The sequence below is a fragment of the Carassius carassius genome, chromosome 45 (genome assembly GCF_963082965.1).
Source record: "Carassius carassius chromosome 45, fCarCar2.1, whole genome shotgun sequence".
Taxonomy (NCBI): domain Eukaryota; kingdom Metazoa; phylum Chordata; class Actinopteri; order Cypriniformes; family Cyprinidae; genus Carassius; species Carassius carassius.
Window position 1 is genome coordinate 14,032,598 of NC_081799.1, and position 14,925 is coordinate 14,047,522.

The 14,925-nt window shown below is 40.3% G+C and overlaps 1 protein-coding gene across 1 annotated transcript in view; it reads right to left on the minus strand.

Annotated features, from left to right (window-relative positions):
• Positions 1-794: 794 nt before the first annotated feature.
• The window catches only part of dchs1b (dachsous cadherin-related 1b), a 94,606-nt gene continuing 80,475 nt past the window's right edge, over positions 795-14,925 (minus strand). The window contains exons 10-21 of the mRNA XM_059540066.1: positions 12,711-13,542; positions 10,746-10,985; positions 10,004-10,129; positions 9,508-9,717; positions 8,478-9,344; positions 7,346-7,459; positions 7,004-7,215; positions 6,475-6,626; positions 5,966-6,096; positions 5,568-5,854; positions 5,170-5,311; positions 795-4,845 (exon numbers count right to left, since the gene is read on the minus strand). Of these exons, the coding sequence (XP_059396049.1) occupies positions 2,228-4,845; positions 5,170-5,311; positions 5,568-5,854; positions 5,966-6,096; positions 6,475-6,626; positions 7,004-7,215; positions 7,346-7,459; positions 8,478-9,344; positions 9,508-9,717; positions 10,004-10,129; positions 10,746-10,985; positions 12,711-13,542 (5,931 nt within the window). The 3' untranslated portion in view covers positions 795-2,227. The remainder of the gene's footprint in view (positions 4,846-5,169; positions 5,312-5,567; positions 5,855-5,965; positions 6,097-6,474; positions 6,627-7,003; positions 7,216-7,345; positions 7,460-8,477; positions 9,345-9,507; positions 9,718-10,003; positions 10,130-10,745; positions 10,986-12,710; positions 13,543-14,925) is intronic.

The following is a 14,925-nucleotide window of genomic DNA, read 5'->3' on the forward strand; positions in this document are numbered from 1 at the left end:
GCGAGTGAGTGTTGTTTCTTCGTGATATCTGGGATGGTGTAAATCAGTTAGACATGCAAAGCACTGAGATGGAGAAGATCTGAATCTCTGCCAACACCAACTTCACAGCAGGGGATCAGAAAACTCAATACGGTAGAAACGAAGATAAAACTGGAGAGCATTTCAGTTTCATGTCTGAAAAAAGTACCTTTAGCATACAACAGCTTGTTACTGGTGCAGTATCCTTGAAAGATACTAATATTTTAACCCTTTGGTTTAAATTAGATACAAAGGTATACCTTTTGAGGATACTACCTCAGACACAGGCTATTATTTTTCTCATGGTGTATGAAAATGCAGTATTTTTTGGCCATTGCATCTGGAAAGGTACATGACATGATTACGAGTACGCATGTGTGATTGCCATACATATACAGCACGACTATAGCAAATATCATCAGTCATAGCTATTTGATTTGGCTAATTTATATGCTGTGTAATTATCAATATACATCTTATTTACATTTTGTATGGACAAATTGAATTTGAAGAAATGTTTCTTCATGGCTGCAACTGATTTGAGAATCGACAGACCCTGTCTCTGGCTATACACAGGTCCGGGTCTAGTCTAGGTCTTTGGAACATACTGTATTTTCTCAAATCGCTTTTTAATGAAGGACGAATTTGACTCTGACCTCTCCTGTTTCCTTTTTTCTAAAAGCCAGATGATTGGCCTTTTGCTACGTTTCAGTTACTTGTACCTCCCCATCCACTTTTCGATTTAAACTTGGAGAAAGTAAGACAGAAGACTCAGGTTTGACAAAAGAAATCAGTAGGAATTTAATATTTAAATATGTACAGATGATTTAAACTGTACTGCTGCCGGAATGCAGGCAGTCTTGTTGGAAAGTGATGTTTTCCATACTGTGAGACAATTGTCAACTTTTAAGATGAATTGTGTTAGTCTTCAAAAATGCCAGGCCCCTCTTTTCCTTGCATCTTTTCTGGGTGCTAAACAGGGGCCAGTTATACTTGAGGCAGTGACGGTATCAGGCATGCACCAGAGGTAGCAAAACAGCTCTGGAAGGTCATTCAAATGCTTAAATCACTTTTCACAAAGATTGAGAGAGAGGAAAAAAAGCAGGGCACTTCTGAAATTTCTTCTCAAAGCAGAAAACATTCACTGACTATTACAAAAGAAGGTCCATTTCCTAGTGATTCACTTCATTCTGAAAAGTAAATAAACTGCATCCCAGATAATTGGCTAAACTTATCAATAAACCAGCTATAGGTTATGTAGACAATACAAAACATTTTTATTGTCAGAAAAAGCAGCACAAAACAGTGTGAGAGAGCTGCAGTTTTGTAAGAAACTATTTACACAGAAGGTTTTGAAGTTTTACCAATTTCCCGAAAGGTTCAGGTGAGCCGAAAAAAGTATGGCCTTTGTTTTTTTGTTTTTTTTATAAATTAGCTAAGATGCTAACAATCTAGTTGAAAGGGCAAGGGACAATACAACTTCAAAAGACCTATAATACAATACTATGCAACATGGGAAGTATCAACAATTTCAGCCTTTCTGTTTATAAATAATAAAATACAACAATCTTCCAATCATTCACATTACAAGTGTCACAAAATTTCACAACCGCACAGTATGGTGATCCTAGACACTATACAATGATAATACACTTATTATGGCTAGCATACATATAAATATACATACAAAGAATGTCACTAAAATGTACGAACACTCAAAGCAATGGCAAGTCCTCCATTTAAAAAAATGTACATGAAACTGAGTAGCACTGTAAAAAAAGAAAACTCCCAGTCATAAACAAACATACATAATGACATCAGTTTGAGTTTCTACAAAGTTCTCATTGCAACCTACAAAGTATGACAATAGCAGCTATTTTGGATGGACTTAACATAACACTGCAGTTTCAAAGCTGTTTGAGTCATCAATATAAAAAGAAAAAAACAAAAAGAGCATTCAACGTCTTGCCTCCCTGGCCAGCCAGTGAGACAAAACAAAGCCACACACAACTCTTCACATCAACACTGCGGTGGCTCTGAAGAAGGGTAATGTTGCCACACAATGTTTTTTACCCTTTTAGTAACCAGACACCTGCGTCACCATGACGGCTGAGCGACTGCCTTTTCAGGTATGCAACATTGCTAAGAGCGACTAACATGTCTTATCAAAAGACAAAATGGCCTCCACAAAATAGAATGCAATGTTGCATTAAATCCTCATCTCAGCCTCATCACTGTTCTCCAGAGAGTGCTCTGTGGTGCTGATGATGGAGGCTGAGGGACCTTGAGTGACACCAAATGGGGAGACAACTGGGGACCGTGCAGCAAGTGGGGACAGTGAAGGGGAGAAACTAGGAGACATGGCTGCTGAGGAGATGGAGCCCTCGTGGCTTATAGGTGAACGCCTTAGAGATGCTAAGTGATGAAACGTCCGTGCTATGGCAGGCTTAGGTGGGACAGATTTGGCTCCCGGATGAGCCACTGAGGTAATGAGTGGTGGAGGGTCAATTCTTGGCTTGGGATCTATCTTAACTTTGGGTTGGAAGGGTCTGCGTGGATTGTTGGGAGGTAAGCTCTCATCCTTTAGCCTGGCAATCTCTGTAAAGACACTGGCTAAGGGTTGGAACTGAGGGCACCAGTTGAGAAGGTAGTCCCAGTTGTAGCTGCCTCGCAGTTCCTCATCACTTGCCACTATGGCTGTGAGGGAGCCATCGACCGAGGGTTTGCCATCCTCAGGGAAAGAATAATCTTTTGGGTGGGAAATATTTAACCCACGACCTACTCCAAGGTAGCCCCCACCTTCGTCTCTGTAGGCTGGGAGCTGACCAGAGAGTAGGGTACCACTGAGACTCCCACTGATGCTCCCAAGTTTCTTAGTTTTGAACCACTGGCTTGCATCAAGTGGTCCTGGTTCACAAGAAATATCAGAGAGTTGGTCTGCATCCTGTTGGATACCTGAATCAGGGCCCCTGGCAGAAATGTGCTCTTGCATGGAGGAGGTAATGCTTGCAACTCTTGGATATTCATTGATCATACGGATTTCGTCATCCTCTGCTGCTTCTGCAGATCCCCGTCCACTGGAGTGAGAAGGATCTAGGGATCCTCCTCGAGTATATGAGCCTCCACCAGTTCCTTCCTCTTCACCTGCATATCCAGGAAGCGCCTGATGATAGATCCTGTCACCCCCTGTGGGTTTAGACTCATCCAACTTCTGCAAAGCTGTGCCTGAAGATACGGTACTATTCCCAGTGTCTTGTCCTTTCTTCTTGCGCTTTGATCTTACTAGATAAAGGGCTACAGCAATTATGACTAACAAGACTATTACTCCAAGAGAGGCAGCAATTATGCTCACAAGGAGGACGTTAAAGTCTGTTGCAAGACCAAAGGATGTGTTGGTAACGTCAATGGTGACCTGAGCGGAAGCTATTCTTGAGGTCTCAAGAGGGCTGTGGGCAGTCACATCCATAGTCATTAGGCGAGTCTCCCTCTTTGAGCGACTCCCTCCGCTTGAGCTCCCTGAGCTGTCCATCTTTAGGTAGATTATACCGGTGGTCTTATTCACATCAAAGTACGGAGAGGAATTGGGGAAGGAGTAGAGTACAATCCCATCCATCCCACCATCCTCATCTTTGGCCTGTACTCGCCCAATACTCTGACCTTTCTTGGCTCCCTCTGGTACCTCAAAGGACAAGTCTGAAGTGGTGAAAACTGGGTCATACTCATCCTCTCCTGTTACGTAGACCTGCACTGTGACAGTAGCCGAGTTATTGCCTGCATCCACAGCCAAAGCAATGAAGTTAAATGAGTTCACCTTCTCAAAATCAAAAATCTGCCTGGTTCGAACTTCTCCCGAATTTGGATCCACCAAGAAGAGGTCCTTTCCTGCGTGGTCCATCAAATAATACTTCAGCTGTCCATAAACACCTGTATCATAATCGATTGCATGTAATACAGTCACGGCAGAGTTGGGTGGTTGGTTCTCATGAATACTGGCTGTTAATGTAGCAATGGGAAAGTAAGGTCTGTTGTCATTGATGTCCTTAACCTCTACACTAATAGGAGCCAAGGCAAAATGACCATGGCCATCTGAGGCTTGTACTATAACCACATGAGATGTTTGGCTCTCTCTGTCCAAAGGTCTTTGAAGCCTCACTGCCCCAGTCCACTGATCCACAGAGAAGAGCTTCATCTCATCTCCAGAGCTGATGCTGTACTGGACCTCTGCATAGGGAGCTGAATCAGGATCAGTTGCAGTCACACGCAAGATTTCTGTACCAGCAGCTGCCCCTTCACTCAAAGAAACTATGTACTCAGCTCTGCCAAAGACAGGAGGGTTGTCATTCACATCAGTGACTGTGATGATGGCTGGTACACTGGAGCTGCGTTGGGGAACACCACGATCCGAGACCGCGATGGTGAGATTATAGCGTGACAACGCCTCAAAATCCAGTCGCTCCGCTAGGATCAGGGTTCCTACCGTCTGGAAGCCATGGCCCTCTATGAAACGAACACTACTCTCAATCTGGAAAGCATTTCCAACATTCCCACTGGCTATTGCGAAATCAAAACCAGAGTTTTCCTGAGATAGGTCTCTGTCTACTGCCTCTAATGTTAGGATGGTGGCCCCAGGTAACTGGTCCTCAGACACTGTGGCTTTGTACTCCAACTGGTGGAATATGGGGGCATTATCATTGACGTCTATCAGCTGAACTTGGACTGTAGCAGAAGATGACAGCGGTGGAGACCCTCCATCACGAGCTTCAATGACTACACTCACAGAAGGCTGCTCCGGGTCAAATTCTGCTTTCTGTCTGATGAAAAGTGTACCTGTAAAGACATGAGAAGTGCTTTTACTACAATATTAATGCTTTAAATATAAACTATATGGTAAAACTAAAGGCAGTGGCTATTTAAACAAAGCACAGCTGACCTTGTAGAGGTGGTTTTCATTAACACCACACACCACTTTATGTAAATAGCATCTACTACTAATTGAACTTATTATAAACAAAATGCTTGTTGCTACTTATACTTGGTGCATATTTATTTACCACTATTTACACTTTATACAAATAGCATATACGGTCTTTTAATTGTATAAATAGCCACTGCCTATGATCAACATGCTTAGTATAAACACTGGGATTATACCGTTTTTAGGATCAATGTAAAACCTGTCCCTCGTTGAAGACACCACTCGATAAGTGACCTTTCCATTTTCTCCTGAATCTCGATCTGTTGCTGTTACTGTGATAATGGGACTGCCTGATGGAGAATGTTCTGGAAGTGTTACCTGGAAACCAAAAGCAACAAAACAGCTGTTACTTGGCATGCTTTATCCTGTATCCACAGTGATGTCATTTTGAATAAAAGCATCTGCTGAATACGTAATGACAACAGCATACTTTACTCTGGTGTGAATGACTGCAAGTATATTTATTCTGGAATAAACGCATGTTTTTTAGCAGCAGATAAACCTTTATCAATCCCAATAATAAGAGATAGACATTGTTTTAAAATACTTTAAATGGTAGAAAGAAAACAATCACCTGATATAGGTCTTGTGCAAAAGTTGGTGAATTATCATTTATGTCCTCCACCAACACAGTCAAATTGGCTTCACTCTGGTGCTTTAAATCTGAAGCTCGAATAGTCAATGTGTACCATGTCCTCTCCTCAAAGTCCAGTGGTGCTGTCAGAGACACACGGCCGTTGTAACGATGGATATCAAATTTTCCCTGTGATGAAGCATCCAGTTGTAAAGAGTAAGACAGCACTGGGCCAGAATCCACATCATTTCCAGTAACCAGGGTGATCTCAGTGCCGATAAGAGAGTCTGCAAGTGGGAAGCAAGGACACAACTTTCAGATACATGTACAATTATAAAAATGCTTTATATCATATCTTTCAAGGTTAAAAGGTCAAAGGTCACCATTCATCTACTTACTCTCTGGCACTCTAACTTCTCGTGGCACTGGGATGGTGGGACTGTTATCATTGAGGTCGACAATAATCACTGTAATGGTGGCAGTGCCTACTAGTTTGGGGCTGCCACGATCAGTGGCTTTAATCACCAGCCTGATGGAAATAAAATAAAATGAATTAGATTAATTGTTCCTAACATATATAATGTGAGAAATGTTTCTGTTTAGTTTCTTTTTGGGATTGAGAGAGTGAACAAAAGATGTCTTCTATTTTCACAAAAAGCTTTCCTACAACAATCCAAAAGAACTAACAGACCAAAAATGTAGTAAATTAAAAGCACACAGTTTTATAGGGGTTGGGGAACATTTTAGAAACAAAAACATTAGGTCAAAAAACTGTGAGGGCTTGAACACATCACACACACAAACTAAATAATGCTGGAGAGGACAGTTACATTCCACAGAACAGAAGGAAATTAAAGACCTGCAGAGCAATGACTTCACTGGTTGAGCAAACATGATATACACTCACTGTGCCTGTGTCCAGATCTCTCTGTCCATAATGGCTGCAGTTGTGATACTGCCAGTTAGAGGGTCAATCTTGAAAAGGCCACTTTGACTCGAAGACTCAATGGAGTAAGTCACCTGACCATTCTGACCCTGGTCAACATCTTCAGCCACAACCTAATGCATTTGAAAACAGGCTGATTAAGCACAGGCAGGGTATGAAATAAACACTTGACAGATGCTAAATTTGAGTACAAGTAACTTTATAAGGAACTACAACATCACACATGGTTTAAATCTAACACTTACTGACGTGAAGTCAGAAACAGATGCAAAAAAAAAAAAAAAAAACAGGTAAATAATTTAATGCTTTATATGGTTAACAAAAATAATACAGTTTTCAAGGGTAAATTTGCTCAAATGTCCTGCAAGTATGGCAAAACTATGCAAAACAAAGTAATCTGTAGAACATTTTTGTTTTTAATACTTTTCCCCATATGTTATCAATTACTTTTGACCTTTTAGAAATACCAAACAAATAAGAGACCCCTTGCCTGAATGATGGGAAAGTCATAGCCCCGTGCTTCATGCATATAAGCCACATAGTTCTGCAGCTGGAATCGGGGTAGGTTGTCATTGACATCCTGAAGAATCAGGTTGACAGCCATAAAGGAGCTTGAGGATGAAGTTTCAGCCTTCACCACTAGACGGAGTCTTGGAGTGTCCTCAAAATCCAGGCCATTTGAGCTCTGTACCCAGATTTCACCTATGAAAGCACCAACGATGCAGTGAAGTAGGTCAACTAAGCAATATTATTTTTCAAATTTCCGATGAGTTTATGCATGCATCTTGTCAAAATCAAGCTGTTTTCACATTTCACAGGGTTCCCATCTGACCTGTACTAGAGCTGATGGTGAAGGAATGGTATTTGTTCCCACTGAAGATGCTGTAAGTGATGCCTTCTCGGGTGCCGTCAGGGTGCTGAGCCTGAGCCTGGGCGACTGCAGTGCCTAAGGGGAAAAATACACAAAAAAAACCTCAATACTCTGCCACACTCACTTAAATTGATGGATTGGCTTTCAGTGCTTCACAAAACTGGCTGTGCCAGTGAGTGCTGAAAAACAATGCTGCAGTTTCATCATGCAGTTCATTGCAAAAGTTTTCAACTGCCTCATGCCAGTGCTTTGTAATGAAGATTCCACAAAGAATAACTTTTAGTTTTGGATTTATAATAATAATAAAAAAGGTCTGTATACTTTTGCAATGTACCGAGAAGATGGGATTTCTACGTCATTTAATGAAAGTGGATACTTGTTTGCATTTAAAGTGCAACCCATTTTGCTTATAGAAACTTGAAATGTGTTTTGTTGAAACAGGATATTTATAAATAAAGTAAAAAAAAAGTAGGGTAAAATTATCCAACTGAAATTGATCAGATCATGAAAAAGAGCATCTCTATATGTCCCAATTGTAAAAATATATATATTTTTTCAAATCTGTCATTTGCGCTTATTGTCATAATCTGTCTCATACATTCATGCTAACTGAAATTAAATGATTTTTAAATTATTATAAAGTATTATAATTATTATTATAATTTTTTTTAAGTTGTTTAAAAATGTAAACATTATTTTTTTTTAAAAACAATTTCCAATAATTTTAATAACAATATTTTATAAATATTGTAATTATTATTATTATTATTGTTATTTTATTTACAAATGTAATGATCTAAAATAGGTTGATTAACTTTTTTTTCCTGACATAAACGTGCTTGGCTGTAATGACGTCAGCTAAAACAACCGCAATGTTTTTTTTTTTTTTTTGATTTTGGGATAAAAATATACCAGAAACTTGTATATGCATAATGCTGATGTTTACTTTATTCATCTTCATCATTTGTTATACTGTGATTTTCAATCCTTTTTTCCATGAAACGGACTGCAAGGAAAAAATGGTTAGTTTTTATAACAAAAATCTTGCAGGCTAATAGCACAATCATTTATATTGTAAAAATGCTCTGCCTGCCTTTAGCTGCATTCTCCTGTATGCTAACATCTCTGGCGGTTCGAGAGAATCGAATGCCCTTGTAATCTTGCTCCTTCACATAGATGATCACCACTCCTAGAGAAGACTGGGGAGGACTGCCCTGGTCCATGGCCTCCACAATGAGGGTGCGCTGAGTTTGCGTCAGGGTCTGGAGCTTCTCGGTGGTCTGGATCTCCCCTGTTAGCGAGTTAATAGCAAATCCTCTTACTGGCATTGCAAACCGGTAGAACACCGAACCATTGGCTCCAAAGTCCTTATCTTCTGCTCTCATGGTGGCCACCACCTGATGCGTGGACACACTTCCACTGGACACGTTGATAATCAGCGGGTCTTGGATGAAGAATGGTGCATTGTCGTTGACATCCATGATGTTAATTGTCACCTGGGCTGTGGTGTTGCGGGGAGCAGCGGGTGATAGATCAACTGCATACACTTGAAATATGTAAGAAGCTCTTTTCTCTCGGTCCAGGAGTGCTGTGGTTGTGATCTTTCCCATGTCTGGATGTATTGTGAACGCACCTTTGGCCTCTTGGCTAAGGAAGTATAAGATCTGACCATTTTCGCCTTCATCCATGTCTGTGGCTGTCGCATCCAACACCACCAAACCTACAGCTGCATCTTCTGAGACATCGACGGTGTAGCTACTGCTTCCAAACTTTGGGCTGTTGTCGTTTACATCAAGAACTGAGATCTCCACAGTGGCTGTGCTGCTCAGAGACGGGCTGCCGTGATCCAGGACCATCACTTTCAAAGAATAACTGTTCTTCCGCTCTCGGTCCAGAGGTCTTGAGGAAGACAGAGCTCCAGAGAAACCATCAAGTCGAAAGTCACCATCTGGGTCACCAGCTAGAATTTCAACACATAGACACAACATTTGTTAACAATCAAGCAGACTGAATCTTCTTTTTTATAAGAAACAAGTTTTTTTTTAAACTTACAGACTCCGGTTGTAGAAGTTCTTCTACATGTTCCTTATGTACAAACAATCTAAAACTCAAAATTGTTTTACCAGTGATTTTATATTCCAGTCGTCCACTCTCTTCAGTGTCCAGGTCTGTGGCTTTGAGGGTGAACAGCTCCACGGGCTCTTGGTTCTCAGGCACTTCCAGGCTATAATGCTGCCGCCCGAAAGCAGGAGAATTATCATTCACATCCAGCACTGTGATGTGCACTTTCGCCTTGGCAAAGTTAGGGGGTATGCCTCCATCTTTTGCGTACACTATTGCATAGACAAAATAGATAAAAAGAGGATTATGAAATGCATTATCAGTTTAATAATAAATTATAATTACATAAAATAATATTTTGATTATAATATAAGAATTTTTAGGCCAGTAATGTTACTGTTAATTGTTACTGTATTTTAAATAAATCTGGGGGGAAATTATATATTTGTATAAATGAATAACAATTATAAAAGCACCAAACATGTTAACTAAAACTAAAAAAAATATTAAATTATAAAAATGAAATAGAAATAATGTAAAAAATATAAAAGCTAATACCTGTTACAGTATAGTGGTCTTGAAATTCTCTATCTAGAACCCGAGTCACTGATATCACACCCGTCTCTGGATTAATTGTGAATCCATCCTCTGTCACACCACCGTAAATCACCAACCCATTAGTTCCTGTAACAAAAATAGAAATATAATGAATAACCACTACACATACGTTGCATAATAAGTAGTAGAAGAAACATAGTATAAGAAGTCTGCCCTTTCATTCTGAGTTAATGGGTGAACAGGAAGTTGGTGTTTGTGAACGACCTGATTTGAATTAAAACATGTCAGAAAATATAAAGGTTCAAACCTTTTCATCTTGGATTTAATACTGGTTTCATTAGTAGTTCATTTTGCTGATTCAGCCGCTGAGTCGTGGTCCACACAAGTGTTAAGTGTGGGCCAAAGACATACGGGTGCCAGATTGCGTGCAAAGTCAGCGAGCTTTGGTACGAGCACCTGCTTACTCAATTAAAGCTTCCTGAAGAATGTCTTTACAATCTCTGCTTCATACTCTCTCACTGAGCCCAGGCGGCTGAGAATGAGTCCCACAAACCCTCCTCAGGAAGCGTTAAAAAAACACTGCCCTCACCACAACACAACATAACTGCTTTAACCAGATGGTGAAGTTTTTAGACACAGGTCATGAACACCTGAAAGGTTGAAATACCCGGAAATGTAGGCGATTCATTTCAGAAGTAAAGGCACATTTAACATGGATTATTGTAGGGATGAATCAACTCACCATGATCCCGGTCTGAGGCTGAGACCTTTAGTATGCTTGTTCCTGCTGGCTGGTTCTCTCTGATTTGGGCTTCAAACTCGCTGCGTTCAAACCATGGTGCTTCATCATTCACGTCAATCACCTGGATGGACAGCACCTGAGTGGTGGAATGCTGGGGTATCCCATGATCCTCAGCGACAATGGTGAGGTTGTAGCTCTCCTGTTCCTCACGATCCAGAGGTTTGAGGATGGAGAGAGAGCCTGGAGAAAAGGGGAAGAGAAAAACATCTGTAAATCTGCTGCAGATGGCCTCCTGAACATTTGCCCTGTGGCTGGAGACACGTGACCGAGGTCAGGGAGCTGTTCTGTTTTATACTATGGATATTTGTAATATTTCATTATGTACAGACATGCCAGACACCATCACAGAGCTCTTTTTGAATGTGGCTGGACGAGTCGGTTCCTCTGCTGAGGTTAGAAGTTCATTTGTGACATTATTTTTAAAACATGGTCAAAGTTAGCTGGCAGGTTAGCTAACACAGTTAGCTTAGGATGCTGTAACTACTGTAAACTATTATGTGGATAAAATGGCCACTTACTGTAAAAGCAAATACATATTTTTCCAGCAAGCAACATAAATTGAAAAAAAATATATATATATTATTAAATATAATATAATATGATATTATATAAATATTTATATAAATGCACATTTTTTACATTTAAATTAGTCAATTTTACTAGTTTTTTATTATTTCTATTTAGCTTTAACTTATTTTTATTTCTGTTTTAGTACACTTAGTTCAATTTCAGCATTTATGTATTATTTACACAGATTATTTATAATATTTAATATAATATAATAATACATGTGCCAGCTCAGAAAATGCCACTGAGAATAATGGGAGGTGCTACTATTCTCTGTATATATTAGATGTTTTACACTATTTATCATAAAATTCATCCATGCATTCATTTATGCATGCTTCATGGGATAATTCATCTTTGCTGGTCCTATGTGAACATAAAATTGCCCATACAACATAGAAGTCAAACACAATATCCGTAACTATAGTCTGACATTCATTTTAGCTTTAATTCATCCTGTTTTTCTTCTCAGTTTAGCTCCTCCACTCACTACATGGAATTTGATATTGAAGGTTTTTGCTGATGGTCTGGTATGAAGACCAGTCCATAAAGTTGTTGTCACAGATCCATTTTGAACCTTTCCAGCTATACCTCTCTGCAATGCTGTCATCAGCAAGACCCCAGGCCAGGGTCACTCAGGATAAACACACCCCTGCGGTCGATATGGCAGCCTGACTGCTTGCTGACTGCGAAATATCATTGTGTCTTTGTGAGAAGTCTGTGTGCGGGCTTCTTTTTTATTTATAGTCCACCAAACACACTCTAGTTTTAAACACTTCCTTGAGATGTTTGAGCTGGCTTCTGCTTCTGAATACGCTAGCTCTGGTTTTGTGCTTAACGTCCATCTCTAGACCTCCTACTTAAAGTGTCCAAAGAGTTTGAAGACTTTCCCTCAGTGTCTGGCTAATATCAGCTATGACTTTATCGTGTGCTTTAAACCAACTTTAATATATATATAGTATATAGTATACGGCTGATTTAGAACAGAAATAAAACACTAACCTACATCATAAACCATTCGGCAATGATGGAAGGAAAATCGACTACAGCTGTTTAGTCGATAAGGTGATTTTCTCTATTTAATCTGATTTTGCGTGAGCTGTAAATGGACGTCTTCTTGGATAATGGGAGGAATGTCAAACTAATAAATGCATACTTCCAGCGCCAAATCAAAGAGGTGCGGTCGACGGGCTTAAATAAAACTGCGCTCCCATGAATAACTGTTCAGGAAAATTATCCGTTCTGCTAAATTGCTTCTGGATTTGAGTGAACGGCCCATAAAGCAGCGTGGTGTGAGAAAGAGATGTTTTTCAAATAGAGCGAAGTAATGAGTCTTACCACTGTTCAGACTGAGGCCGAACCACCCCGCTGTGTTTCCTGACTGGATCCTGTAGGACACTCGGCCATTTTCACCCTGGTCTGCATCCCGGGCCATGACGTAAAGCAGCACAAAGCCCACAGGCTGGTCCTCCATCACACTAACAGCAGTCGGGGAGCTAAAGATCGGAGCGTTGTCGTTCTCATCTGTGACAAACATTCGTGCCGTCACCGATCCCCAGAGTCTCTGATTGGGATCCGAGGCGGAATCCGTGGCATGGACCACCAGGAACAGGCTGGAGGTCTCCTCATGGTCCAGCTCCCGGCCCAGTTTTAAGACTCCCGTGACAGGATCAAGACTAAAAAGGTCTGGGACGTCAGGCCACTGCTGTTGGATAGAATAACGTATCTCGCTGTTGGGTCCACTGCCATCTTTATCAGTCGCCTGGAAGGTGTAAATGGAGGAACCAGCTTGTATGTTCTCAGGAATAACAATGGTGACTGGATCTTCTGGAAACTCTGGTGCGTGGTCATTACTGTCCTGCACATTGATTTCCAACTGAACCATGTGGGTGGTTGGATAGGCCTTGGAGAGATCGTCCACCTCAATCTGGAGAGTATACCTTGACCCTTTTTCATAGTCCAGCTCTCTAGCCAAGTACACATCTCCTGTGAGACGGTCAACCATAAAGGTACCTTCATGATCTGTACCTCCCACTACAAGGTAGGTCACTTCACGCTGGTCATGTGATCTAACTGAGCCAATAACAGAGCCAGGCTTGGCTCCCTCCACTGAGTTGAGCATCATGGATAGGGTGTTGGGTTTTGGAGGAGTCCTTGTGGAGCCAATGACCTACAGATTAGGAAGATTTCAGAAGACATGTTAATTATATTTTAAGCTCAACTTGTATATTTTACAAAACATCTCCTTTATGAAACTTTCCAGACAATTGACAAAAAGTGTCAGTAAAGACATTTATAATGTTAGAGAAGATTTCTATTCAAATACAGTAAATTAAATTAAATTTATGCATTTAGCAGACGCTTTTATCCAAAGCGACTTATAGTCAACTCAGGCTATCAATTTTTACCTATCATGTGTTCCCGGGGTATCGAACCCCCAACCTTGACCATTTTAATAATCTCTTCCCATAAATTTTGTGTCTGAAATGGAAACTCCTACAAATGCATATTCAGTAAGGTCAGGCAGAAAAATGACCTGTGTCCACGCTTTTTCAGTGTCTTTAGTAAATCATGACAGTACTATTTTAACGTCAAAAGATAGTTTGCGCAAGCTGTTAGTAAATGTGGCTCTATATCAGTATATTAGAATGATTTCTGAAGGATCATGTGACATTGAAGACTGGAGTAAATTCAGGTTTGCTCTTACAGGAACAACACTGTAAAATAAAAAAAGTTATTTTTAATTATAACAATATTTCATAATGTTACTGTTTTACTGTATTTTTTTTTATAAATGCAGCCTTGGTTACCATGAATGCCTTCTTTCAATACTGAAAGAATAAAATGGTGTGAACCTGCCACATTAAAAGTCGGTGATATCATTTCCCAAGTCCTTGAAGTACAGTAAAGGCTGGAAAATGGTTGACAGATGAAGCCTTTCATACTAATATCCCCATGGAAAAAACAAAACACTACATGTATACCGGATCACAGGAAGGAAAGCAACAGAAGGACTGACGCTGATCCATGAGCTCTCTTTTAGATGCGAAGTACACTGGACTTTCAAAATGAAGCTGGCATTACTGATGGTATGTAAAATATTATCTTGAGATTGCTACGGTACAAGGTTCTGTGGTGCGAGCATATCGACGTCCGCGCTACTGAGGTTTGCAGCTTTCCGTTTGATCATGGGGAACCACAGCTGGGCCTCATCAGAGCCATCTGGGAACACTTGATTCAAAGGTGCATTCTCCCTCCATCTCTCTCTCACTCCACTGCTCCCTCACTCTCATCTTCCCCATACAAACAGGGAGAACAGAAATCACATGCAACTGCACACTCTACAATTAGCCTCCAATTCCCTTTTTGAAATCACATCTGTAAAAGCACTAAAGATATTTAGCTACAAAAGTGAACTGGCAAGTTTCATTCTGTAGAGAACAAACTCTTTAGAATATGTATTCTTTTACGTTCTAATGAAAAGCCATGAAAATTATCCTATTGTCAAAGACATAGTTTGACATGTCTGATTCACACAGTTCCTTGCTGAGCA